This window comes from Pholcus phalangioides, unplaced genomic scaffold (genome assembly GCF_987345545.1).
Source record: "Pholcus phalangioides strain wild (caught in Gottingen) unplaced genomic scaffold, Ppha-v1.0 ptg000024l_1, whole genome shotgun sequence".
Lineage (NCBI taxonomy): Eukaryota > Metazoa > Arthropoda > Arachnida > Araneae > Pholcidae > Pholcus > Pholcus phalangioides.
In genome coordinates, this window is record NW_028301616.1 from 14,028,446 (window position 1) to 14,056,156 (window position 27,711).

At 33.7% G+C, this 27,711-nt stretch overlaps 1 protein-coding gene across 1 annotated transcript in view; it reads left to right on the top strand.

Moving 5' to 3' along the window:
• LOC149068784 (dynein beta chain, ciliary-like) overlaps positions 1-27,711 on the top strand; it is an 86,221-nt gene that overhangs the window by 52,889 nt on the left and 5,621 nt on the right. Inside the window, exons 37-56 of the mRNA XM_089250586.1 lie at positions 926-1,085; positions 5,677-5,943; positions 6,225-6,386; positions 8,025-8,258; positions 8,357-8,617; positions 8,737-9,060; positions 13,077-13,178; positions 13,303-13,608; positions 13,859-14,118; positions 14,599-14,721; positions 15,443-15,647; positions 16,809-17,114; positions 17,771-17,941; positions 20,085-20,210; positions 20,337-20,533; positions 21,900-22,176; positions 23,147-23,389; positions 24,927-25,078; positions 26,353-26,518; positions 26,657-26,941. Of these exons, the coding sequence (XP_089106712.1) occupies positions 926-1,085; positions 5,677-5,943; positions 6,225-6,386; positions 8,025-8,258; positions 8,357-8,617; positions 8,737-9,060; positions 13,077-13,178; positions 13,303-13,608; positions 13,859-14,118; positions 14,599-14,721; positions 15,443-15,647; positions 16,809-17,114; positions 17,771-17,941; positions 20,085-20,210; positions 20,337-20,533; positions 21,900-22,176; positions 23,147-23,389; positions 24,927-25,078; positions 26,353-26,518; positions 26,657-26,941 (4,327 nt within the window). The remainder of the gene's footprint in view (positions 1-925; positions 1,086-5,676; positions 5,944-6,224; positions 6,387-8,024; positions 8,259-8,356; positions 8,618-8,736; positions 9,061-13,076; positions 13,179-13,302; positions 13,609-13,858; positions 14,119-14,598; positions 14,722-15,442; positions 15,648-16,808; positions 17,115-17,770; positions 17,942-20,084; positions 20,211-20,336; positions 20,534-21,899; positions 22,177-23,146; positions 23,390-24,926; positions 25,079-26,352; positions 26,519-26,656; positions 26,942-27,711) is intronic.

Here is a 27,711-nt window from a genome sequence, read left to right on the forward strand (position 1 = left end):
ATGGCTTGCATTGCAAACATTTCAAAATATAGCATAAAATAATTTTGTTACACATGAGGGCTGTGTGCCCGGTGCCCAGACTGGAAGAGGTATTGAAACCAAAGTGATATCATTGCACTTGTTTTAATGAGATCTGCCCGCATATATCAAAAACACTGATATATTCTGAATACTTACTGAGATATGAGCATTTAAAGAATTTTGTTATGCAACCTCATGTGAATGCACCCAATATCATCAGCTGATTTAAACTTATTCACGTCGAAAATTCAGTTTGTATTATTACTACATCCTTTTATCTTTTTGGTAGTTAAAATAAAATTCAGTTTAGAAATTAATGCCCTTAATTTCGTAATAGATTTTTTTTTTAATTTGACTGAAAAACTTGAAAATTTGGGAAAGTTATTCAAATATTATAAACCTTTTAAAAGAGCTGAATCTGATGCATATTGAATTATGTAAAATTTTTTTCATGTATAAATCACAAGTACAAATATATTATTGCTTACTTTTTCCTTCTGTGGTGTATATGTTGCTGCCAAAGCCTGATACATCCCTATATATATATGGATCACTAAGATATCAATATTCACACACACAGATACCTTTGATTGTTGGGTTTGCCATAGCTAACCATAATCATTAATTATGGTTAATTATATCCATAATCATTAATTTGATTAATTATGGCTAATTATAAATGGCCATAATAATCACACAAAAAACATGTCAATGCGGTGATGACCCCGAATCATAGGGACCGATACAGGGATGTATCGGGATTGATATATAGGGGCCGGCAAAAGCCTGAATTTTGGGCATTGGTCAGGTCGACTGGGCTAGACCCATCACGAGTTGGCCAACTTCGGGCATTGGCGGTAACATATGTATGTATTTTTTCTTTTCCTTTCTTTGTTGTTTGCAGTTGCAGGATCAGCCGGATTCTAGAATTAGGACTTCATGCACTTTTTATTGGGGTTGGAGGATGTGGCAAACAATCACTGACATCTTTAGCTGCTTATTTGAGCAATCTGCAACTTTTCCAAATTTCATTGCACTCTGAGTATACTTTGCATGACTTCAAGGTAAAATACATTCTTAATTGGGATTTTACTCTAATTTTTATATATATATATAAAAATTTAGTTTCTGCTTCAGCCTCTTAACCCTTAAATGTATTATTTTTTTTCCAGATTATAATTTTTTTCATAGTTACTGACACATATAGAAAGCCAGGAAAATCATTTAAAAAAATCTATCTTGAATTGTACTGCTTATGCAGGGCCTTGAAGAAGCTATATGGAGCCTCAAAAATCGCCCAGAATATAAATTTATTGAAGTAATATTACTTTCCAGATATGTAACTACCTTTTTGTGATTCAAACAAATTGTAAGGAAACAAATGCAGGTTACAAACGTCAAGGTAAAAAAAAAAAAGAAATGCAAACAAAGCCATTTTAACAAATTAACGAAACCACAGCCACACATGCTCTGCAACAAACAAACAGTTCTTGTTATTAATTGGGGCATCTACCAGCCAATTTAAAATATAAAATAGAAAGAAAATTACCTCAGCAATAATGCGCCTATGTGCAAAGGCGATTCTGAATTTTTATCTTCAAACTGGCTGCAGCAATGAACGGTTAAAGGACCCTCTGCAAATATGCAAAACAATGAATTTAAGGGTCAACATCGGGACTCAGGGTTTCTGCTAATAACTACAGATTGATAACTATACCTGAAAAAAAAGTTAATATGATGAGACCACAGGCTCCATTTGATCGAATGACACAACTCAGTTTTTTTCCACTGAAATGGTTACAAAATGCTCAATCATGCAGGTTTTTTTCCCCATAGTGAAACAGGATTTTTTTTTTCTTTTAAGCCGAAATCCTGTAATTTTTTTTAAATTTAGCGATAGTGAGAAGTTAGAATGAAACTGTCTAATATTTCATGAATTACGATAATACTTTTTTTTTAATGTACGGTATGTTTTGCAGATCCCTTGAGAAAGTCAAGAAAAAACTGAAACTGGACAACTGAAAGAAACTAACCAAAAACTTGAAGTTTTTTTTTATCTTGCATTTATTTGCCTTCTATGTTGGAAGTACATCGCAAAAACAACATAACACATACATATGTCATAGTGGCTACTTCAGCCCAATTAGGGCCATGTAGTTTGGTTAAACTTTATCTTCAAAATACGCCAAAAATACACTTTCTACAAAAAAATTGATAACATAAGCCAGCCCTGATAACTAAAAACTAATTTTTTCCTATGTTATGTGATGTTGGTCCACTCCATACTTTGTAAAAGTAATTACAATACCCAAATGATAACATCCATGATTCCAATAAGCGGTATCTACTATATTTCAGAACTTGGAGAAACTTCTGCCTATTTCTATAATGCTGGGAATATTTTGAAGCAATGCGAAGCATGCTTTTACTAGCCTCTGAATTGTTAAGATACTTTGGTTTTCTGCTGTGCTGCAAAACTATTTATTTTTTAATTCAAATTCCAGTAGATCCCGCTTTGGATGCCCCTATTCTAGTTGTTTTCTCCAGTTTATAAACTTATTTTTTCCAGAGTCCCGATTTTGTTTCTCATGTTAAACCATTTCCTATTTATGACATTTTCCAACATAATACCTTTTTATTGCATGGTTACATAAATAAAATCTTAAGCAGGTTCCACTGTGTTAAGTTTATATTAATTCTTTTTTGGTGCATGCATAATCGCAATATTGTATATTCATATCTCAACTAATGACGGTGCTAAGGAAGGATTTAGTGGTTCAACCTATTTTTCTTTCAAAGCAATATGCAATAAAACTTCTTTATTAATAAATTAATAAAGATTATGAGAAACATGGCCAAGTGTTTTGCAAGATAAACAAAAGTTTTTAACAAATTTTGACTTTATAAACAAGCAATGTTTTGCAATGTGCGCAAAATGCAAAAATTTTAACTTTATAAATGAGAGATTTCTAGCAATACAATTTGTTATGCAGATCAAACCTCCTAGATGATAGGAGGTTTGTCCTCCTAGTCTCTTATAGACTAGTCATAGTACGTATTTGCATTGTCTGTTGAGTGTCATGAGATAACTTTCTAAAAAACCAACAGTTTGCTTTCTCTCACTGTGGGCAAGACCATGTTAACAAGTTCAAAGACCAAGGACTAAGAATTTTCTGAAGCTTTTTATGTTATTCTGATTCATAAAAGACCACATTAAAAAAAAATTGTATGTATAATGAATATTAATGAAAACCTTCAATAGTTAAAGAGCTCTTGTTTGATGCCGCTGACAAGAGTGGCATTCATATCACAAGCTCACAAAAGATTGTCTTACCCTTTCTTGTTGTGTGTTGATGCAAGCTCAGATTTCAAAGTGAAGCGAAGCCTTTTTTCTTTTGTATCATTTCAAAATTATTCAAGACTTCAATATACACTCCCGTCCATAAATTAAGGATAATTCAGAATCACACGGAAATCGAAGTCTAAAGTAAAAAATTCACCTGTAGAATTATCACACACATCTGCAAGAATGATATGCAAATTTCAGGAAGCCACCAGATGATGCCGATAGTACGTCACAATGACGAGAGTGTAAGAGGGGGGTATATAAGGAATGGTGGCAAAGAAGTAAAATTGTTCACAAGAGTTCTGTAAGGCGCTCAGTGCCATAAACGAATAGTTATGACACAGAGGACGCATGTGGATGATTTTTTACGTGGTAGAATTATCGGCCGCCTGGAATGTGGGCGTACTCAGATGGAAGTAGCCGAGGAACTTGGAATTGCCCAAAGTGTCATCTCTAGGCTTTGGCAACGATTCCAACATAACGGAAATGTCAGTAGACGTTACAGTACAGGTCGCCCACGAGTTACAACGCCGAATGAAGACCGGTATTTGGCAGTAACTGCCAAAAGAAGCAGACAAAGCACAGCATCCGACCTGTCTCGTCAGCTATCTGCAGCCACGGGTACCACAGTTTCAAGGCAAACCGTGTACAGACGTTTGGGAGATATTGGTCTATATGCTCGCAGGCCTGTCAGATGTGTTCCGCTCACGGCAACTCACTGTCAGCAGCAATTAGCCTGGATTAGAGAACATACAATGTGGACATTGTCACAGTGGGCTTGTGCGATGTTTTCTGACGAGTCCAGGTTTAGCTTGCAGTCTGATTCACGTCGGACTTTCATATGGAGAACGCCAGGTACCCGTTACCACCAAGACAACATCATTGAACGACACCGTTACGGTGGTGCAGCATTGCTCGTTTGGGGTGGAATTATACTGGGTTCCATAACAGATCTGCATGTTCAAACCGGAACCATGAAAGCCCAAATTTATCGGGACATCATTCTGGAACAACATGTATGTTTGTTTAGGGGTGCCATGGGCGCAGAATTTGTGTTTGTGGATGACAACTCCCGTCCTCACCGAGCAAACATCATAAACGAATGCCTTGAATCTGAGGATATAACCCGTATGGAGTGGCCAGCATTCTCACTTGACTTGAATCCGATAGAGCATGTGTGGGATATGCTTGGCCGACGAGTTGCAGCCTGTCAACCACCTCCTACATTTGCACCGGAACTTCAGAGAGCATTGCTTGGTGAGTGGAGTGATCTTCCCCAAGATCAGAGCGATAATTTGATACTCAGCATGCCTAGGCGTTGTACGGACTGTATTTCATCACATGGGAGACATACAATGTATTAACCATCATACCAACCATGTAATAGTAAGTTTTTGTAAAGGAGATATTTTTTACAATTGCTCCAGGGAGCAAAAATTGTAGTTTTTATGAATGGTATCATACATACACCATCGTTTTTGTTCTTTATCTTTTGTTTAATAAATGGGCTTTATGAATAAGTAACGTTTGTTTTGTTTCTGAATTTTTATTTGCCGGAGCTGGCATTATCCTTAATTTATGGACATGAGTGTAAACTAACTAAATATTCAATTGTATAAAATAAATCCACCTGCAATTTATCTTTGAAAAGAATCATGGTTTGCATAAGGATGATAGTTGTGGAATGAATCATTTGAATTTCTATTATTGCTTACAGAAAAGTTTTGATATACAAGTGTTTTGGATTACGAGCACGTTCAGGGAACAAATCATGCTTGTAAACCAAAGTTTCACAGTAAATGCTAACACTGTGGTTCCCAACTTTGAGGCGCAAATGCGAGCTGATCTCCCCATTAAAAAGTCTCGCCACAGAGAGCACACAACAGGCCTACAACAATACAATTATTCAATCATTATACTTCACACATAGTTAGAAAAAATTGATGGCAGATGGCAGCACTACAAATAACAAGCATTACACAGAAACAAACTTCATGTCAGGTTCACTACACATACACACACATTCCAACATGTACCAATTCGTTAGAAGTTCCACAGAGGAATATGGACGAGGTGCATGTCTGGTTCAGTAGTAGTAAATGCTAACAGGTTTTCAGTTCTCTGTGTGCCAATGTTTAATAAAGTTAAAACTTCCACTAATGCTTTTCAGTGAAATCATTTCAAGTTCATTCATTGAAAAAAAAAAACCCCAGAATATTCTAAATCTTTTTCTTTTTTCCCCTCATTCATTATTCATGGTTCTTTATAGTCTGTAATGATTTACAATGCAATTTTTATTTTGATGCTAGAATGATTTGGCCTCTCTATATCTGAAAGCTGGACTGAAAAACGTTGGAATTTTGTTCTTGGTGTCAGATGCTCATTTAATCGATGAAAACTTTCTCATCCCATTAAACAGTTTCCTAACTGCTGGTGAGATCTCTGATGTGTTTTCTGACTCTGATGTAGAAAACATAATTTCTTCTGTGAGATCTGAAGTTAAAGCTGCTGGAATTTTGGACACGAAAGATAACTGTTGGCAGTTCTTTGTTCATAAAGTCAAAGCAAAGTTAAAGGTGAGCACAGAGAATTCATGATTGACTTTTTACATTTTTATTTGAGCATTTACTAGTTCTCAATGAAAGAGAACAGAATAAAATTAAGTAATATTCAGTCACATAACACTTGTGGGTTTTTGAATGTATAGAAAGTTTTTTATAAAAATAAAACTTTTTTTTATGCATTTTTGTGATTTTAAAATTTTTGCTCCTTGCAAACATTGAACTAGGCAAACATGTAATTAAATGTGATTAAGCATTGTGATTATATTCTAATGCAATCACTACTTTTTTTTCAGATTGTGTTCAGCTTTTCACCAGCAGGACGAACATTATCCATTCGTTGTAACAGATTTCCTGGCATAATGACTTGTACTCACATGAACTGGTATCACTCTTGGACTGAGAAAGCGATGTTATCAGTTTCTAAAAAGTTTTTATCTGATATACCAATTTTAAAGGTAAATCATGGCACCATGATGTAAAATATATTTATCTTATGCAATGATAATCTCTGGAAATGTTTGAACTCTTTTGCCTAATTTGAACACATTTTCATGGCTAAGGGGCTGATAGTAATATAATATTGATTCAGGATTGAATATTTTTTTTAATTAAACCTTTATGTGCGGAGAGAATAACCTTATAAAGACTTATAAAATATTTGTTCAGAAATGCACACAGATGCAAATTGTCTGTATAAAATTGTCAATAACATTTTGTTATTTGAAGGCATTTCTATAGCAGAACCAGTAATTGGAAAAATATATCTGCAAAATTAACTTATTTTGATTGCCTTTATAATGCTCTATCTTTTATAGCTTTAAAAATAAATTATCTGCTCTTGTGTGACAAATTCAAAGCCACATTCTGTCCAATAACTTTTTGTGACATTCTGAATTTAAGCGATTCTAATTAATTAATTTTTTTGTGTACCAAAATAGCCAGCATGCTGGGGAATTTGAGCCACAAATTCTGGAAAATTTTTAAATATTTTTATTCTAAAAATCCATTTATTTGGCTGAATACATATTGGGATATAATGGAATTACCTTTTTAGCACAAATATTGTATATTTTTAACGAACATCATTGGATTTTTTTTTTGCTTCCTACATATTGGAATCCTTATTAACCTTTTACCAGCCAAATTGAAATTTAGATTAATTTTTATAGTTTTCCCCATTTATTTCCCGATTCTGATTCTTCAGTTTAGACATATCAATCAAAAAACTCATGAAGAAAGATTTTTCTTGTATTTTTTCTGCACTTGTCCATGTCCGTAGAACAAAATAAAACCATTAAAATTAAAAACAAAAAAATTAAATTTTATTCTTCCTTAAAAATAAGTTATTGAAAAAAATTGAATCGATAGCATGTGTTGAAATGATTGAAGTTTTTGTTTTGCAAATTTAGTTTGGAATCTTGCACCTTTAGGAAAAGAACAAATCAAGTGTTTTCATGTGCGAAAATTATTTTTTTCTGATTAATTAATCTGATGTTCCAAATTGGGAATATTGGCCATTAAAAGATTAAACCTTGCTTCCCCAAGCATGCCTGTAACAGGCCAGATCGCCAACATTCAAATAGCTGGTGTCCCTCGAGTTTTATGGCATGGGGAATACTGTATTTCTTTTTAATCAAGTTTAAAAATTAAATTGTGTTCCAGAATAATTTTTAATCCCATGTAATATAAAATTCTTAAAGAAAGTGTGATTGGTAAGTTAAACGCTGAACATTAAATTTTATTTCAGTGTAAGTGGCTTCCTTTTTTTTGTTCTTGAATGGAAACTACTTAAAGCTTCTGTACAAAGTGGCATATAAAAAGTCTCTGTATTTCTACAAGAAAAAAAACATTTTTTTGCGTATCTTCTTTCCAAAATTTGGATTTTTTGAGTCATTTGCTGTGGACACTCTTCTTCTATACTGATGCTTGTTGACTCATAAAATAAGAATAACGTGATGATCACATTATTATAAAATAGCCAAGAATATTTCTAACCAAAGAAATAAAAAACTTAATGATTTGTATTCATTTTGTATAACAAATTATAAACTACCAATATGTATTATATAGGCCTTTCCCCAAATTTTTGATAGGAACATTCAAAGGCATCTGTTTGCGAATTTATGACTTTTGCTTACACATCAGTACAAGAGATGAACAGTTTAATGCAAATTGAAGAAAAAAGAAATTTCGAAGTTACGCCAAGGTGTTTCTTGCAACATCTGAAGTTATACCAAAGTTTGTTGGCAAATAAGCATGAAAACTTACAGCAACGAGTTCACAGATTTCATAGCGGCCTGAAAAAACTTAAAGACACTAGCTTAGAGGCATGTTTTGGTTTTTGATACTTGAAAATTTTAAGCTTTTTAATTTCAATCTATGTTAGTTTGAACAGTATTATTATTGTTACTCAATCTATTTTAAGGTTGACAAATTGAAAGACAAGCTTGCTAAGCAAGAGATAGAACTGATGCAAAGAAAGAAAGACAGTGCCACCCTGCTGGAGACAATTCGCACTGAGACAGAGTTGGTCACTCAAGAGAGAGCGCTTGCTGCAGATGAAGAAGTCAAAGTGTCTGCAATAAATGAGCAGGTGTTGCAAAGAAGAAAAGACTGTGAAGATGACCTTTCTAAAGCCGAGCCAGCTTTATTAGCTGCAAAAGAAGCTTTAAATACACTAAATAAAGTATGGTGAAAATTTTTTAAACTTCAAGTGTGTGTAAATGGAGTAATATTTTAAAAGTTTAATGCAATCTTAAACAATTTAAATTAAATTTTGATTTAAATGTGTTTTACCATTTATAGGCCAATTTGACTGAGCTCAGAAGTTTTGGTGCTCCACCACCAGCAGTACGAAATGTAACAGCAGCCGTCTTGGTTCTATTAGCAGATGGAGGGAAAATACCTAGAGATCTTTCTTGGAGAACTGCAAAACTTATGATGGCTAAGCTAGATCAGTTCTTGGACCAGTTGATAAATTTTGACAAACAAAACATTCATGAGAATTGCATCAAGGCATTGCAAACATATTTGAAAAGCCCAGAGTTCAAGCCTGAAATTGTTGGTGCCAAATCTCAAGCCGCTGCTGGTTTGTGCTCTTGGGTGATAAACGTTCTGAAATATTATGAGGTTTGTGCTATTTTTTTTCCATAAAAGTATTGTATCTTACATTATCCTCATAGTGCTGCTGTAGTGGTCATAGTGATGGACTCGCATCGTAGGGACCCGGGTTCAAGCCCCACCACAGCCATGCCGTTAAAAAGTCTTGCCACAGAGAACAACAGGCTTACAAACAGTACAAGTATTCAGTCATTACACTTCACTTCTGGCATCACTGAAAAATCAGACACAACACTAGGTACACACATTTACACTTCTGGCACAACTCACTAGGTAATGCATTGCCATGGGGATAGACCTGAGTTGTGTTCGGTTTGAGAAAAAATTATCCTCATAGTTAGCCAGCAAATTTGGCAGCATGAAATCAAAAGTTATTTATTAAAAATTCTCGCACATTGTGTATGGTGGGATCTCTCATTTTCAGTTTCAACCTTCTTGTGGCATGACTTTCAGCTTCTGTCACAATCAGGGTTTGTTTGGTTTAAACCACATTGGTTTAAATCTTGGTTTTAACCAAGTGGTTTTTGTCAAAAAATCAAATAAAAGTTGCCTAAATATAATTTTTTTCCCTTGAAAAATATCATATTGGTTCATTATTAGCCAAAATGTTTCATTTTTGCCACATTTTATATCCTTGGGGTACATTCTGATGGTATATCTTAAATGACATAAGATTTTATGAGTGGTTTTTTTTCAAAAAGTCTCATAAAAGTGGCCAGAATAGACATATTTTTCATATGAAGCATCTTAGTTATTTAAAGTGAGAAATTTTGGCTTTTATATATATAATTCTTACAACATTTTCTAACCTTTGGCTACATTCTGATGCTCTATCTTTCGCAAATTCATGAATAAGGATTGTATCACACATCTAAATGTAGTGGTGTATTATCTCACAAGGTTTCTTTTTCCCTTCACAAAGAAGCAGCTACAGTAGTGACATCATCATGCTAGGGGCAGGTGGTCCTATAATCCAATAAAGACACCAACTGTCCTTAAAGGACAAAGACTAGTGTACTAGTAGTTACATTACCTCACATACATTTTCATTTTCTTTCCCATAAGAAGTAGCACATCTCCTACTGTATATCTCCCAGTCTTAATATTCAATAGTTGTTTTTTTTATACTTTCACGCACACACTGTTAAGCCCAGTTAATCAAGGTTTTACTGTATAGTAGTAACAGATTTATGAAAAATAATCAGCTATATACAGGGTGATTATAATTTAAGTTTTGATTCTCCTAAACTATACAATAAGTATTGATCAGAATGACTTGAAAATTTGCATGGATACTCCTGAAGCAATGGAAGTTTCTTTCGCAAAAGAAGAAAGTGCAAAATGTGCAAGTAGATGATGCTGTACTTGGCGAGCAGTATAATCTATTTTGTGCAACCACATCATTTCGGCACTTCCACAGCATCAGTGTGTGGATAGAACTTCTATCAAGATGCACATTGCAATACCAGCAAAGCAGCTGCTGAAGACCCATTTTGACAGGATGCACCTTAACCCTTGCAACTTCTGGCTGTGGGGGTACCTCAAAATGTTATAAACAGTGGTCAGATTGCAAACTTTGGTGAATTGCAATCTCCAGCACATTCCCTATATGTTAGAAGTTCCTCAGGAATATTAACGGGGGGAGGGGGGCGTTTGGTTTAATAATGCTGAATTACAAGCACATCCACATTATGACCATGGGGCATACTCCGATTCTGTTGTTGAACAAGAATTTTTGTGCTTTTAACCTTATAGCCAGAACACGTGGTGGACAACATATTTAACATTTCTTAAGTAAGTTGTAGTTATTTGTTCAATTACTTCATTTTTAATTGTGAAATGCTATAATTAAGGTATTCTGCCATGACTGGCTATCGTTTCCATTCTGCAAGCAAATTTCCCACATGTTGGATGATGTCATTAATTTTACATTTTTAAGTATTTTTTCCCCCTTTATCAAATAAAACTGAATTTTTTCAGGAATATTCATGTCAATTTTCGTCATTCTGACAATCGTTCTTTTTTTTACAGTGTTTTGAAATCAGAACCTTAGTTATAATCACCCTGTATATCGTAAATTATTGCTAATTAATCTGCATTATTTATGCTTCATTAAATACATTATATTCACCTAATTTTTATTACTTTTTGCAAAATAGCTTCCTAATTAAGTATACTGAAAGTAAATGGAGAAAAACCTTTATATATTACTAGCTACAATACCCGGCGCTGCCCGGGTTTTCTTCAATGAGGCTTTATGAACCACGTGATATCTCCCTCTTTCTTTGAGGGACATGCAAACCGTGTCTAAAGATAACCAATATGGCGACATCCTGCGCGACTCATAAAATAAACAAATCTAAATTTAAAGAAACATAGAAATGAATAGTCCCCTCCCCCTTTTTTTTTGATGGGTGCTAGGTATTTCGATTTCCTCCCCCTGAACTTCAAGTTATCCCCGTCTCTGCCTGTTTCAGCTTCCAAAAATGCTTAATTAAAGCTGTGAAATTTTTTTGGATGCACTTTACGGGGCCCATAACTAATTTTAAAAACATCCTAAACTATATGAATTTATGCAAATAAATATCAAAAGACAATACGGAGACATTAATTTTCATGCTTGAGAAGATATAAATAAAAAATTGAAATCAATGTTATTGCCTGGATATCCAACTCAAAAGTAGATCCAGCTAATTACTTCATACTTAATTTTCTGGGCTTCGTATCTCCAAGCGAATTCAATATTTCAAAAATCGAGAATTCAATTTAATTTTTAAAATTATTGATGTGGCAGGAACCCCCCCCCCCCACTAAATTTCCGTATTTATGCAGTTAAATCGGATATTTTAATACCGATTTCTATGAGGATCACCCTTTTCCTGACCATCAAAGCGATGATGGTGATGATTATAACGTCTATTCAAAAAGACTCATTGCTGAGAGTATTGAAAATGTGGCAAACCATTATAAAGGCATAAACTATTATACATAACTGGCAGCATTAAAGAAGTGACAAACCATTGTAAAGACATAAACACGTCTGAAACTCATCGCTAGGGAACCACGGTAACCAAAGTAAACGTTCGGAAAGTGATTGTTGAGGCCCAAAAACCATTGTTGCCGGACAGTTTTTTGCCCATTTGGGGCATTTGCCCTGGTCTGACGAAATTTTAAAGTAGCCTATCGTTCAAGTCGGGTCCCATTTGGTATATATGCAAAATTTGGCGACGATCGATCTAAAATTGTAGATTTGTATAGAGAACATACACACACACAGACAGAAAATCAATTTTATATATATAGATATGATTAATAATAACATTTAAAGAATTTTCGAACACACAGTAATCCATTGAGTTAAGCAAAAGTAATTAAATTGCAAAAGTTGGTTTTTGTTAAAATGTAATAAATATTTATTGATTAATTAGCATTGGAATAGTGTTAATTACATTAATAAACATTTTATTTTAGTTAATTATTAGAAGTTTGAATGATTTTTCAGGAATTTCATTGTTTTTAATGTTAATACTATTTAAAACAAAAAATCAGTTTAAACCAAAAAAACCTGGTTTAAACCAAAAAAATCAGGTTTTTTACCAACCCTGGTCACAATCCATTCTATATATTTTTATGTTATAATGCATGTATGCAATGCAGTACTTCAATTATTGAATATTATACCTAGAATCCCAAATCATTTTAAAAAGTTATCATTTCTATCCATCGAATTCGTGTAATTTTTTCACATGGTAAAAATGTGTTGCTGAAATAGTTTTTCGTGAATATCATCACCTCAAAAGCCATAAACTTTAAAGTGAACTTAAAGTTGACGGCTACGAAAATAAGCATTGAACTGCCTATGACCATTCATTTTAGAGTGGACACTTATGTGGCAATTTATTGTGTTTCTGCGAATTCCGCGACCTTATGCATTATGTGTGATGTCTTGCATGAGCAAATGTGTCCTATATAGCCTATAATATATTATCATTATATGAGTGCTATTATTTATGTGCAAACCGTAGGTTTATTGTGATGTTGAACCTAAGAGAAATGCATTAGCATGTGCGAATGCAGAGTACTTAGCCGCTAAAGAAAAATTGCAACATGTCCAAGAGAAAGTTCAAGTAAGTTTAAAAGAAAACAGTTGAAAATTCATGAGTAAATTTATTTCATATTACGTCCTCAAGAAAAATTATGCTTATAAAATTTAACTGTAAATATGAATCATGTTCTTTTTCCCCTCATCAGAAACTGGAAGAACGCTTGTCGATTCTAACATCTGAATATGACAAGGCAATTCTCGAAAAAGACAGCTGTGAAGCTGAAGCCCATCTGACAAGTTCAAATATTGAATTGGCAAAACGTCTGCTAATGGGGCTTTCATCAGAGCAAGAAAGATGGGGTCATTTGGCTAAGCTTTTTAGTGATAGGGAGAGCACGCTTGTTGGTGATGTTCTGCTCTCTTCTGCTTTTGTTTCATATTTAGGCCCTTTTCCTAAGCACTACAGGTGGCAGCTCTTGCAGAAAAGTTGGGTGAATTATCTACTGAGTAAGGTGGGCTTTCTCTCTGATACACACTACTATACATTCTGTTTGAGAATATTATGGTTTTAAGAATTTTTTTTTTTTTTTTTTGCAATTGCAAAAAAAAAAAATAATAATAATGTTTATGAGCATTTTATATGCTTTATTGTAACTAATTATAAATGTCCTTTTAAGCTGTTGTGAAAACTCCAAGCAATCAAAAAATTGAAAAAAAGTCTAAAAGTTTTGTGTGATGTAAATTTATCCTTTATTGCCCCAGGGAGAACTTCCTATCAATGTTGTGGAGAATGAATTCGATCCATTACCTTTGCTTCTTCATAATGAGGACTACACCATTGCATTGTGGAAACAATGGAATTTACCTGGAGACAGGAATTCACTTGAAAACGCTGCAATATTTGATGCTGCATGTGAGCACAGAAGATGGCCTTATGTAATTGATCCCCAAACTCAAGCAATATCTTGGGTAAAAAACATGTTCAAAAACAACCTTTTGGTTTGTAACTTGAACACAAAAGGGTAAGTTTAATCAAAACTATTGAAAACATTTTTTTTGATTGGTTTATGTATACTGTATGTCAAAGTGCCCAATGGAAAGAAAATTTTATTTTTTAAAATAATTTATTAATCAAATTTAATTAATCAGTTTAGGTCTATCTATACTAAGACGACAGGAGTCAAGTACAAATATGTAAACTTCAGGTCTTGATTTGAAAAAAAAAAATCATTAAAACCATTTAAAACCGCTAAACCTGAAAATCCACACATGTATTCCTCTGGAACAAAGATTAAAATTGATTGAAATTGACAAATAAAATCAATTGTTATAAATATTTATGGTAAGGAAAATTACCACACCTGTAAGAATGTGTTTTTTAAAATTTTAATATTAATTTTCTAACCAATCATTTTTTCGAAATCTTCTTAACCCTTCATGGTTTTACTGTATTAGAAATGCTGCAAGACAGATACTTTATTTTACTAATTCTCTATCTACAGGTATATAAATTTGCTTGAAGAAGCTGTTACCTCTGGACGAATTGTTCTCCTGGAAAATTTGAAGTCTGAGATCGACCCAGCTCTTCAACCATTCATAGTTTGTAGGCTTGTTAAGAAAGGGAAGTGAGTATTCAGTTGATAAACTACACATCTTCATTATTCAGTTTGGTTCAAAAAGAAAACTATATACTGTATATGGATAATTTATATAGATTTTATTATACAAAAGTCTGAAAAACTTTCAATCTGAATCATTAGTTATGATTAACTTTTTGTTTTCACTTATGCAAAGACAATAGAAACTCTCTATCCAGGAGTATTTTCTTTGAAAACCTCTCAAAGTGTATCTTGAAAGTCAAATCTCAGTGATAATGAATATTGCCCAAGTGGTGCAGAGGTATAAGTCTTCCACCATGAAGGTTACCATCAAAGTCCACAGGTTCTTATCCAGGGAAGAACATCTAAAACAAGTTCTTTACCTACCGAGCCCAGGGCAACCACTGATAGATGGCACCTTCATTTCTCACCCAACTCCACTGGTTGGAAATTGCCACATGGCAATATGACCGGAGTTGGTATGCGGTAAAGTAGTGATGGGGGAATAGAAACCTGAAAACTTCCTGTTTTTATTGAAACTTTTTTTGCAAAAGTTAAATCTAGATCCTTTTGCAGAAAAATTTTATTTTGGGTTTTTTTATAATGAAATTATTATTATTCCTCTTTTATTTGTTTTTTTCTGTAAAAACTCAAAAACTTTATCTTGAATCCCCACATATTTTCCTTATTATAGGGATGATCAATATTTTTGATACATTCATCCCTTTTAAAATATCTTTTAATGCAGGTTTTTGAAAGTAGGAGTCAAGGAGATTTCTTACAATCCAGAATTTCGTCTGTTACTGCATACGAGATTGAGTAACCCTTGTTTCTCCCTGGAACTTCAAGCTCAGACAACAGTTATAAACTTTTCTGTGACACCTGCAGGTTTAGAAGACCAGTTGTTAGCAGAAGTTGTTTTTGAAGAGCAACCAGAGCTAGAAAATGACAAGGTGACATATATTTTTAAGTTTCATAGACCTGTGTGCCTGTTCAGTTACACATTTCTATAATTTTATAGCATAGTTTTGTTTTAAAATCATGCTGGCATTTTCGTTTGAAAATACAGTAGACTCAATAACTTGGCTGTCCAGTAATCCAGTGTTTTTAGGCCAGTTTTCTTGGAGCATAGAATTTTTGACTGAATAGCATTCCATAAAACTTCCGCTACACATTCTTAAAGTAAGTTCCTGAACAAACCAGAAGATGTAGTTACTATAAACCTTTACACAGCTGCAATCCATAGAAAAAAGGTGTTCGCCTAATAATGACTTTATTGTCTCCTCTAAAGTTTGAAAACAACGTAGAAAATTGTTAGGCTTCAGGTGTTGGCTTCCTGACTTTTCCCTATTGATGTTAAGTTGGAATCAACATCTTATACACGTACATGCACATTCCAACATGTACCAATTCGTTAGACGTTCTGTTGATGAGGTGCATGTGTGGTTTAGTAGTGATGTTACCATCGCTTCAAAAATTATACTGTTATACAGTTAGAGTTAAAGGCCGTAAATGAAAAAGTGTTAGGTATTGAAATCGGTTCCTGGAAGTTTCCTATCTGCGGTTTTGAAAAACAGAGAAATTGAAATGTTTCAGATAGTGAACTGAGAATTCATTAGAAGTTCCGCAGAAGAATATGGACAAGGTGCACATGTGATTTAGTAGTAGTAGTAGTAGTATTGCAAGTTATGAAGATTTGTTTCCAGAAATTGAGTAATTTCTTAATATCTATAATAATATCCATATATAAGAACCCCCTATTTTTGGGACCAAATTTTTGGCAAAGAGGTTCCTTATAGACGTTAAAATATAGTAAATGGGCTTTTTCAATTAACTTTCAGTAATCCGGTTTGATATGTGTAAGATTAGCGAGAATCTGTTGTAGATCTTTATTTGGTCGGAAATTATACGAATTGGTGCAGTTAGAACTTATCTTATTACCTTATTCTTATTTCCACTTTCAAAATGCAATATGAAAGATCATGTGTAACAATGATAAACATTCCATATGACCTTTTCTCATTTTTGTCCTAAAAAATATATTAACTGCATATTGCATAAATTTTCACGTAACTTTGTGCTCAAGTTCATACGTATGAATTTTTATTCCCCAGATCAGTCTCAGTCGAAAACGTAATGAATATGCCATAACTTTGAGGAAATTGGAAGATAATGTGCTCACAAGGCTTTCACTTGCTGAAGGAGAGCTTGTTGGCGATGTGGACCTCATTGAAAATCTTGAAAAGACAAAGAAAACAGCCGAAGACATTCATCAGAAAGCGTTGGAAGCAACGAATACAGAAAATTTGATCAACAGAGCTCGTGAAGCTTACAGACCAGTTGCTGAAAGAACTGTACTATGCTATTTTGCTGTTAAAGCTTTGGAGAAGCTCAATCCAGTCTATTTATTTTCTTTGAAGGTTAGCTATTTTAAATGAAATATCAAACATGATGATGACCTATTAATAACATAAATTTGACAACAATCTTAGATTGTTGCGTAATCAGCTCGAAACTGTTGTGAGTCTAATTTGCTCTCGTGTGCATGAAAACAATAGTAGTAAGAGAAAAAGTTATTAAAACACAGTCACATATTGAATTTCTTAAATTATGCATTTTTCTTTTATTTCATCTATACATTTAAAAGATTAATTACAAAAAGCAAATAGGAAAGTAAAATATCAGTTTGTAGGTTTTTATCTATTGCTTCCGAGAGGTCGGGGATGAAGAGGACGAGTTGAGAGGTATTAGAGAGGGATTGTCTAAAGCTTTGTTGATGGAGTCTAAGTGGATTCTTTATTTATGCACTGTAGTATAGACCTTTTTCTTTCTGAGTTCACCTTGGCACAATACACAGAAACAAATCTTTCCTCCACACGTTGGGTTGAAAAAAAATCAAAAATCATTTCACCCTCACTAGTATCTTCTTAGTCTTGATAATTTGACTGTTTTTTGCAAGTTGTAAAATGCTCTTAGTGAGAGAATATGAATATATATATATATATATATATATATATATATATATATATATATTTTTTTTTTTTTTTTTTTTTTTTTTTTTTTTTTCTTTCTGTAGGCTTTTAAAGATGTATTTCATAGGGCAGTGGAATCCTGTGAGGTTTGCAATGAACAAGACAAGCGAATTAAATCATTGATTAGCCATATTACCGAATGCATCTATAAACACTTCAGGCGAAGTTTATTTGAAGAAGACAAGTTCATGTTTGCTTGTCACCTAACGTTGCAGGTAAGCAGAACTTTTTTGCCCTATTTATTTCAAGTGTATTCATAATATTATTCAGGTTACCACAGGTAATAAAGCAAAATTTTTTACCAAAGGTTTTCTAGAAAACGATTGCAGTGTTATGTATTGTGGCTGCTGTGCAATTGTACAGCTATCATGATGAACTCACATAGCAAGAATCTACGTTCAGACCCCTTTGGCAGCACAGCGTTGGTTGACTGAATTTGATTTTCTGAAGGAAGACAGATGGCAGCACCAATAGAACACAAAGCAGCCATAACTCTGACAACATAAATATTTCAAGGCCACACATACACTCAGAACACACATTTCGGCATGTACCAATTTGTTTCAAATTCCCCAAAGAAATGTTCATAATATGCATGTAAGCTTACGGGTTAAGTAGTGCACTACAGGCCGGTAGCCAGAAATTTTGTTTGGATGGGGGGGCTGATCAAAATTATAGAACAGTAGATTTATAGATTTGGCCATCTTTTTCGCTTTTTTTGGTCATTTTCTCACATTTTGGGGGGACCAGACCCTCCAATCTTTCCCCTCCCCTCGCTACGGCCTTGGTGCAATAGTCTTAATAATCCGAAGTGAACATGACCGAGACCACCTCAGATTATCTGAAAAGTAATGAAAAATGACATTATAAGAAGAGAAAGGGGAGGGAAAGTTATATACTATTACCTGTTCTGTCCTTAATTCAACTACTTAGTTCATTACACAGCTGCCAAGACCAATAACCTCTTTTTTAAGGGAGGCTGACAGGGGCTCCAGTCCTGGGGACTTGATATGAATGTCATTTTTTATTTTTTCAGACTAAATTTACTACAGAAGGGCAGGGCTGTTAAAAATTCTTATTTGGGGGGGGGGTTTATATTGAACGACATAGGGTAGGGATCAAGAGACCTTAAAACTGGAATTTCTGTCATTCCTATGAAGAATGAGAAAAAAGAAAACAAACTTGCTCTTGGGAGAAAAATGAGAGGTTTTGAGAAGGAGTTTCAAAAAATTTTAACATCTCAGACTGTCTAGAACCTCATTTCAAGACTCTACTTTAGTAGTGCAGAATATTTGTTTTTCACTAGAAGTGAATTTGCAGAAATAGCTGAAGAGCAGTAGTTCTCTTCTCATAGTGTGTGCCATGGCTTTCAGTAGTGTTATGGATGTTGATGATGTGCCTATTCAGTGGTTAGAAATGAATAAGTTGGGGCGTGGAGCCCAGGTTGATAAGACACTCGCCTAAAGTACCAAAGGATGTTTAGAGGTGTCATGAGTTCGATACCCGATTTGTCCTTGACAGAAAACTTTCCTGACACAGGGGTACAACAGAAAGGCAACATGACCGCAGAAAAAATTGCTACTGCAGGAAGTCCCCAATTGAGGGGTTAGTGCACCAACCTCTCAATGAGTATAAAAACAAGCCTGCCATTCGGAATCGGCAATAAATTGTAAGTTCCAGTCTAATTAGCCCTCGTGTGCAGAAAATGACCACGGTGCGACAAAAATTATCAATGATCAATGAATGAATAAGTTGATGGCAGCTCTAAAAAAATTATGCATAACACTAAATATGCACTCAACCTGTTTGGTACACATGCACGTCTTGCCCATGGTGATAGACCAGAGTTATACTCAGTTTGGGAAAAAAAGAAGAAAGTGGTTAGGAAAACCAGAGTTTACCTGATTTATACAGTCGATATGAATGCCATGGGTATATGAACACACTGACAAAAGGGAACAATGAATGGCAAAAGTGTGCAAATCACTGCCCTAAAGACATCTGGATTTTGCCCTAGCTGTTCATATCGGCTGTAATAATAGTTTGTGAAGGATATCCAAGATATACAATAGTGTCTCACAATTTGACACTAATTTGTTGCTAAATCATGTCAAATGACCAGACAATATTCTTCTACATTTGCTTACCCAGAAATTTTGTGAATGTACATGTGCAGTCCTGAGGAATGTAAATGCTAAAATTCCGGGATATCAAAGTGCGAGGTACCATTGTTTTTATTTGCCACAATATTAGGAACCTGAAACTGCCCAGTACGAGTTGTTTGTAATTGAAATCAATTTTTTTTTTTTTGCTGTTCTGATACCTTAGTTTGGTGATTTGGTTTCTGTTTGTTTTCAGATATTGCTGCAAAACAAAACAATAGCTTCATCAGAAGTTGAGTTTTTCCTCTGTCCTGCAATCATGGAATGTGTTTCTGAAAGTCCTGTAGATTTCATATCATCACAAGCATGGTCTGCGATCCGAGTAATACTGCCACCTTTTTTTTTTTTAACTTTTTTTACTTTTTAAAAAAATCTAGAATGTATTATTTTATATTGAATAATGATTTTCAACTTTGTCACTAAAAAATTATGTTTGTTTTATTGCTAGACATTAAATTCACTTGATGCATTCTGCGGGCTGGAACAAGACATACAAGCTTCTCCAAAGAGATGGAAAAAAATCATGGAATCATCTTTCCCAGAACGAGAGGCTCTTCCCCAAGAATGGAATGAGTCTCTGAACTCATTTCAAAGATTATGCATATTGAAATGTTTGCGACCTGATCGCATACTTTGTGCTCTCAGGTAATGGCTTTTTTTGGATATATCAATGTCTGTGATATAAATATTTTTTTCGTGATTGTGCCGTCGGCACTTGCTTTTACATTTTTACAAACTTGCATAGACTTTGAAAAATTAATTCAGTGACTGTTAATCTGGGGTCTGCAGAGAGATTTCATGAGAGAGAGGAGGGGTTTTGTGTGCTTGAATGAGAAAATAATTGACTCATTGTTGCATACTGAATGTTATTTTGTGAAGGAGGTCCATGGTCTTCAATTTTATAGGCACGGGGGATGTTCATGGACTTGAAATGTATATTCTATGAAATGAAAAATTCATTTATGTCTGTAAAATATTTACTAGTTGAGGATCTTTACAAATATCACCCTTAAATAATCCAGTGATACCCTATAGCAGTGTTTCCTCAACCTGACACGATAGACCATCCTTGAGGTGATAGGTGCTCAGAAATTCTTAGAGAGCCATAGGTAAAAATCAATTCAAAACAAGCCATGACATTCTGCTAAAAGGGAAGTGGACAGAGAGCTATGAAAAAAAAAAATTCAGATGTGAAGAAATAAAGCTTAATAAAGAGAAATATATTTAGGACAAACGTGACTACTTTCAGAATTCAGCAGAACTACCCATAGAACCAGGACAGTCTTATGCATATCCCAACACACACACGCACAGCTTGGGGCCTCATTATAATGAGATCCAATCCTATGTTTTTCAAGAAAAAGTAAATAAATTCATTTGAAGGCCAGGTACTTACTTTCAACCTAGTATGGAGGCCCTTGATGTTGTTAAGGTGACCCTGCCTAAAACCAAGGCCATCTTAATGCTGGGTCATGCCCTGATGGACCTGATGTGCATGAGGAGTATTTATGGTAAGATCTAGTGCTATGATTTTCTAGAGAAAGTAATATGTAAGATATTACTTCTAGTTAAGTACGGAGCACACATTTTGCCAAAGAAAGTATTATCACAAACATAATTTTACCTAAGGGGACAAGATAACTGTGTATAGAACCAAGGCAAGACCCCCCCCCCCACTGAATCTGGAAATCAAGCTAAATAATGAAATTTTTGTTCACTATAAATTTGCTCAAAAAATTATTCTGATAAGTAGGAAGGGTTCTGCTCCTAGATCAGTGTGAAGAGAGTGGAGGCTGTATAAGATGGACAAAGAAGAGGGGAAAAATGGTCCAAATGGAATTGATGGGCAGAAAAATGTTTAAAAAACCTGCTTTAAAATGCTGTGGTGAGCCCTTTAGTCACTTTTTTAGGGAATATGCTAAAGCAGTACATAAAAGAATGGAATTTCTTTCAATGAAAAAAAAAAAAAATCAATAGTCAATGCTTGTGCTGATGTTTGCTGTTATTGCAGAGGTTTCGTTCGTGATTGCTTGGGATCGGAATTTGTTTTGAATGCTCATTTCAATTTGAGCAGTATTTTGGGTGAGTGTAGCAACCAAACAGCTGTCTTGTTCTTCCAATGTGTGGGTACAGATTCACTGAAAGATCTAGAGCTCATTGGCAAGGAGACTGGACATACAGTCGAAGCAGGAAATTTTCACATAGTGTCTCTTGGACAAGGACAAGAAATCTTAGCTGAGTCTGCTGTACGTATGAGCATGACTAAAGGTCATTGGGTATTACTGCAGGTAATATATACATATATTCATAATTATTATTTTCATTTTCAAACAAAAAAATATTTTTTTAACCCTTCATGGTTCTGTGTGAATATACATGGCAAATACATGGTCAAAGTACCCATCATACTAACCACTTTTCCCAATTTTTTTAAGTATTCTAGAAAAAAACATTCTATAGAGTCATTTGAGTAAGAAATACAGCTATATAAGTGCTATACCTTTTTTTTTTTTATCTAGAAAGAGTTGATTCCTTGTCTGTGTAATGTTTTTGAGAACTGTTGAAATTTTGTGTTCATAGATTTATAAAATTGCACCAAATTCAGGAAATTGGAATTCAAGCTAACAACTATTCAACTTTGCTAAGCAAGATTTTATCAGTATCTATGATAAAATCTGTGCTGTTATCTATGATAATGGTAAGATCCATGATAACAGCATGGCTTGAAAAATCAAAAAAATTTCAGGCACCAGCCAACTTTCTTATGAGCCAAGAATGGTTTTTATCTTTAGAAAAACTCTCCTAAATAGTGTTTTTCCCCACTTTTTCTGGGACTATATCCTTTTCCCATGTTAAAAGACACTATCACATGAGAAATTAAAAATTTTTGTCTTATTCATAGACTCCAATTTAGCAATCACATGCTGAAAATTTTAGGCTCCAATTCCAATTTCATAATTTCTATAGCAACTTGGTGCGTCTCAAGCTCCGGATAACAGTAAAATAAAGGAAAACTGTTTATTTTACCCTTTATTGGTCATAATAACTGATTAATTAATCCACTCCAATTAATTAAATTGCTGTGTTGTTTCAATTTAAAAAAAAATATGCCAACAATATTTATTTCTGTATTTGTAAGAAAAACTTTTCAATATGTTTTTAAGGGGAGGGGGTGGGGGTGAACTCCATACAAGGTTAATATTGACATTTTTTTTATGGCAAATATAGGGTTTTGTCTTTTTCCTATTTCTTTTCTAGAACATTCATTTGGCATACAAATGGTTGACTGAACTGGAGAAACTTCTTGAAAAAATTTCCGAATGCTCAACATTGAATCCCTCTTTCCATATCTTCATGAGCATCGATCCTCCAGATACTCTGAGTCATTCCCATCAATTCATTATACCCATAGGGATTCTGGAATTGTCACTGAAAATAACATGTGAGCCTCCGAAAGGATTGAAGCAGAATCTGCACAGAGCACTGGAAAATTTCAGTCAAGTAAATTTCTCTCATTATTTTTGATATGTAAAAAACGTGTACATGCAATGTTTTATACTGTAAAAAGCATGACTGAATTTCAATCACTTCCAACAAATTCTTCAAGTAAATTGGCTGATGCAGTGCGTATCACAAAGTTATAAAAAACTGTAACATAGAGAAAAACTATGTCATTCTCTGCTATTCATCATACAAAGTGTAAAAGACTGGATACCAAATGGAGATGAAGACGGAGTTTCGAAAAAAAATTCATGGTGACTGAGATCTCAGTATCCTGCTTGCGATGTGTTTAGTTATACATTCTATCATGTGTCAAAACCGAATTACTTTTGAATGGGGAAAAAAATGTAGCTCACAAGCTTTTGCTGTTAAGCTGGGTTTTCCTAGGAATAGGTTTCTTGCGCCACGTGAACCGAATTAGACCATTTCGCTCCGGCAGAAACGTGTTACATAATTAAGCTACGCGTTTGTGTTTTCCTAGCATGGCACATCAGATTAGGGCGGCTATATTATAGTATATAGGCTTGGCATCAGCTACTGTCGTCTGCATGCTCTGGTTTGAAGGGAAGGGAAAGAAAACACATACGAGTGAAGAAAATATCGGCAAAACCTCAGCGCACGATGCATTTGACACCTCCAGAAGCAGTCGGCCAATCACGCCCGACGTAAAGCGCTGTCGTGAGGCATATTGCGCTCTGTAGGAAAACAGCCATGCTGCTTTTCTTATTGATGAGTGGACAGCGTGTCATGCACGGTCATTCACATTACATGCGGCACAGAAAACCTGCTCCTAGGAAAACCCGGCTCAAGTAACAAAAAAATAATGACTAAAAGAATGTTGATGCAACTTGTGAATTAAAATATTTTTGTTTCACAGAAATGGAGGTACCTATTTTTTTTGCAGCATACCCTTTGATTGTTCTCTGATTGTCATGAAAAAAAGTGCTTAGATTTAATTTTTGCAAAACTTGGAAACCCAAACACAGTATTTTAATTTTACATTCATTCATGTCTTTATTTTTCAGCCACCCTGTCTGGCAATTTTTCTGTTGTGGTTTTTTATTTTGTATTTATAAAAGCAAGAAAAACGATCAGCAATGTTTAAGAGAAAAAAAAAACTTCTATTTTTCAATGAATAGATCCATACAAAACTTAGCTGCATGGCTCATCAGGTTATAGGTCAACACTTTTCCCTGGGAGGGGGGGGGGGCATTTTTTCATAGCCTGGTCCCTTCATGCTCTGTGCGAGAAGCTACCTCATCTATGAATTTTTTTTACAATACGAGTTGATTTATGTATTGACATTTCTGGAAGTATTCATACTACAGTGAAACCTCGCTACAACAATACTCGACATAATGATAAGTCCCTCTACAATGATATATTTCTCAAGTCTTGTTTAGAAATGTGGAAATTCCATTGTTAAACTGCGACCTATAAAGATAATCTCTCTACAACTATATTTTTTCTTGGTTCACAGAGTATCGTTATATCTAGGTTTCACTGTATAGATATTGTTTCAATGTATTTTTTATAGGATATAGTTGAGTCATGCTCCAGAGAAGTCGAATTCAAGAGCCTTCTCTACTCACTATGTTTATTCCATGCTATGTGTGTCGAGCGAAATAAATTTGGATCACTAGGTTGGAATTCTCAATACCCTTTTGGAGAAAGTGATCTTATCATAAGGTATAAAATTGATTGAAGTATATATATTAATGTGTGTGTCAATTATCTTTCAACTGGCAATAAAAGATACATAGCAATTTATAATTTCCTTGAAATTTTATACAAAATTATAGAGACCATTTTTCTGTACATTCGTATACATACTAACTGATCAGTAATTTTTTTATTGTTATTTGACAGAAACATGACAAATTAGTACATTTATTTTATGAACTATCTTCAAAGACAAAAACAGTAACACAAAACAAAAACACATAAAAATAAACATAAATTAATAACATTCGTTCTGCGACCTCAAGGGACTACGGTGTCCTTCTAGCAGGTCTATAAGAATAGTCTATTATCTGTTAGTAAAATGGCAACTGTCATACATCGTTACATTTTTCAAACATTAGATAATTTATGATTCAGGTTTTTATGGAATTGATTTTATTTAATTTTTTTTTAAATATGACACAACGCTTTAGTTAATAGAAAGTTATATATACACATTTGCATTTTATCTTATTAGTGTGATCAATATTATATATGCATTTTTTTTTAAATCAATACATATATATATATATATATATTAATTTTCAAATGTTACTCATGCAAGAACATACAAAACAAAAACAATAAAGCACTGTGCATTGTTTGTAAAGATTGACTTCCATGTGTATAAAATGGTTAAAATTCCAAAATGTTAATTTCTTGCAACATAACAATATTCACAAAATAATTAGGGCCAAACAAAGTCATATACATGAATACTGTAAAAAAATTATCTTGTGAAGATAGTTTATAAAATAAATACAGATGCTTGAGACAGAAGCTTGATAAATTGATATAATGTATTAACATTATGTATTAATATGTATATCATAATGTATTAACATTATGTATTAATATGTATATCATAATGTATTAACATTATGTATTAATATGTATATCATAATGTATTAACATTATGTATTAATATGTATATCATAATGTATTAACATTATGTATTAATATGTATATCATAATGTATTAACATAATATCAATATAATGTATTAACATAATATCAGTATAATGTATTAACATAATATCAATATAATGTATTAACATAATATCAATATAATGTATTAACATAATATCAATATAATGTATTAACATAATATCAATATAATGTATTAACATAATATCAATATAATGTATTAACATTATATCAATTTATCGAACTTCTGTCTCAAGCATCTGTATTTATTTTATAAACTATCTTCTCAAGATAATTTTTTTACTATTATATCAGTGCAAATGTGATACGCAACTACCTTGAAAAAGACCTGAAGTCTAACCTGCCATTTGCTGACTTGATATATCTACTTGGTGAAGTTTTGTATGGGGGCCACATCACTGATAATCAAGATAGAAAAGTATGCACTGCATATTTGAGGAGATTTTTCTCGGAACAACAAGTAAGTACTTCTACAGTTCACATATGATTTCTGCTTCCCCATTATACTTATAAATTATGTTAATTTACTTCTCTCATTTCTGTTGAGATTGTTCATCTTTTTTTACGTGAAGTAACATGACACTTTTTCTTGTTTTAGTATGACTCAGATGCAAGTGTCTGCAATGAATTCGGGATACCTGCTTTCACTGAGTTCAGCAGATGTCATGATTACATTGATAAACATTTTCCAGAAGAAGAATCTCCCTCAATATTCGGCTTGAATGTCAATGCTGAATTTGGACATGTGGTTGATAGCTCTGCTCAACTGTTGCATTCATTACAAGAACTTCAGCCATTGACAGAGAAGAGATCAACATCGCACCAACTTCACGCTAGAGAAATTGGAATTGCAACACCTCCGATAACAGTTCTAGAAGAAAAGGTTTATAAAAGTTTTAAAATTTTTCAGTGTATGAATGCAACAAAAAGATTTTTGTATGCACTGTGTGTTTTCACTTTATACACTATTTCCAGTATCAATTACAGTAAAACTCCATCATAACAAGTGCTCACAATCGCTGTAGAATTGTCGATATGACAGACTTCTTTTCATAAACAAATTTGTATTTTTTGCTCTGTGGCGTTATAAATTGTAAAAAAATTCAAATGTCGTCTATTTTTGCATTATAAATGTCTTTTAGATAATTTTGTTTTAATATGAACAAATGAGAATATTTTTTTGGGTCTCTCAGAAGTTGATTCTCCAAGACTTTTTTGCATAGAATTTTGTATTCTCAAAATGATTTAGCCAATCAACTAAATAACTAAAATTCTCACTTCCATTTCTTCATAGACTTTTTTTTTACTGATAAGAAAGTTTTTTTTAACACAATTTATTCAGTCATTTGAAAACAACTTTTAATTGCAAGTTCCAGTTAAATGATCCCAGGCTGTAGTGTTTTAGTCACTGGAACAGAAAAAAGTTGAATAAAATTGTCACATAACCTATGTGTGCAGTCGAAAAGCCTAAAAATGTAAAGGGGAAGTAAAAACCTTACTTTTTTGGAATGTATTTTTTTGTTAGAAGTACCTGAGAGAGTGTGTGTGCGATTTTTACAAGGAGCATGTGTAATAATAAGAATAGTGATCCATCCTTTTAGTTCAGTTCTTTGGGGGGAAAGAAGGAAAAACTGAACTTTTTTGGAGAATTTT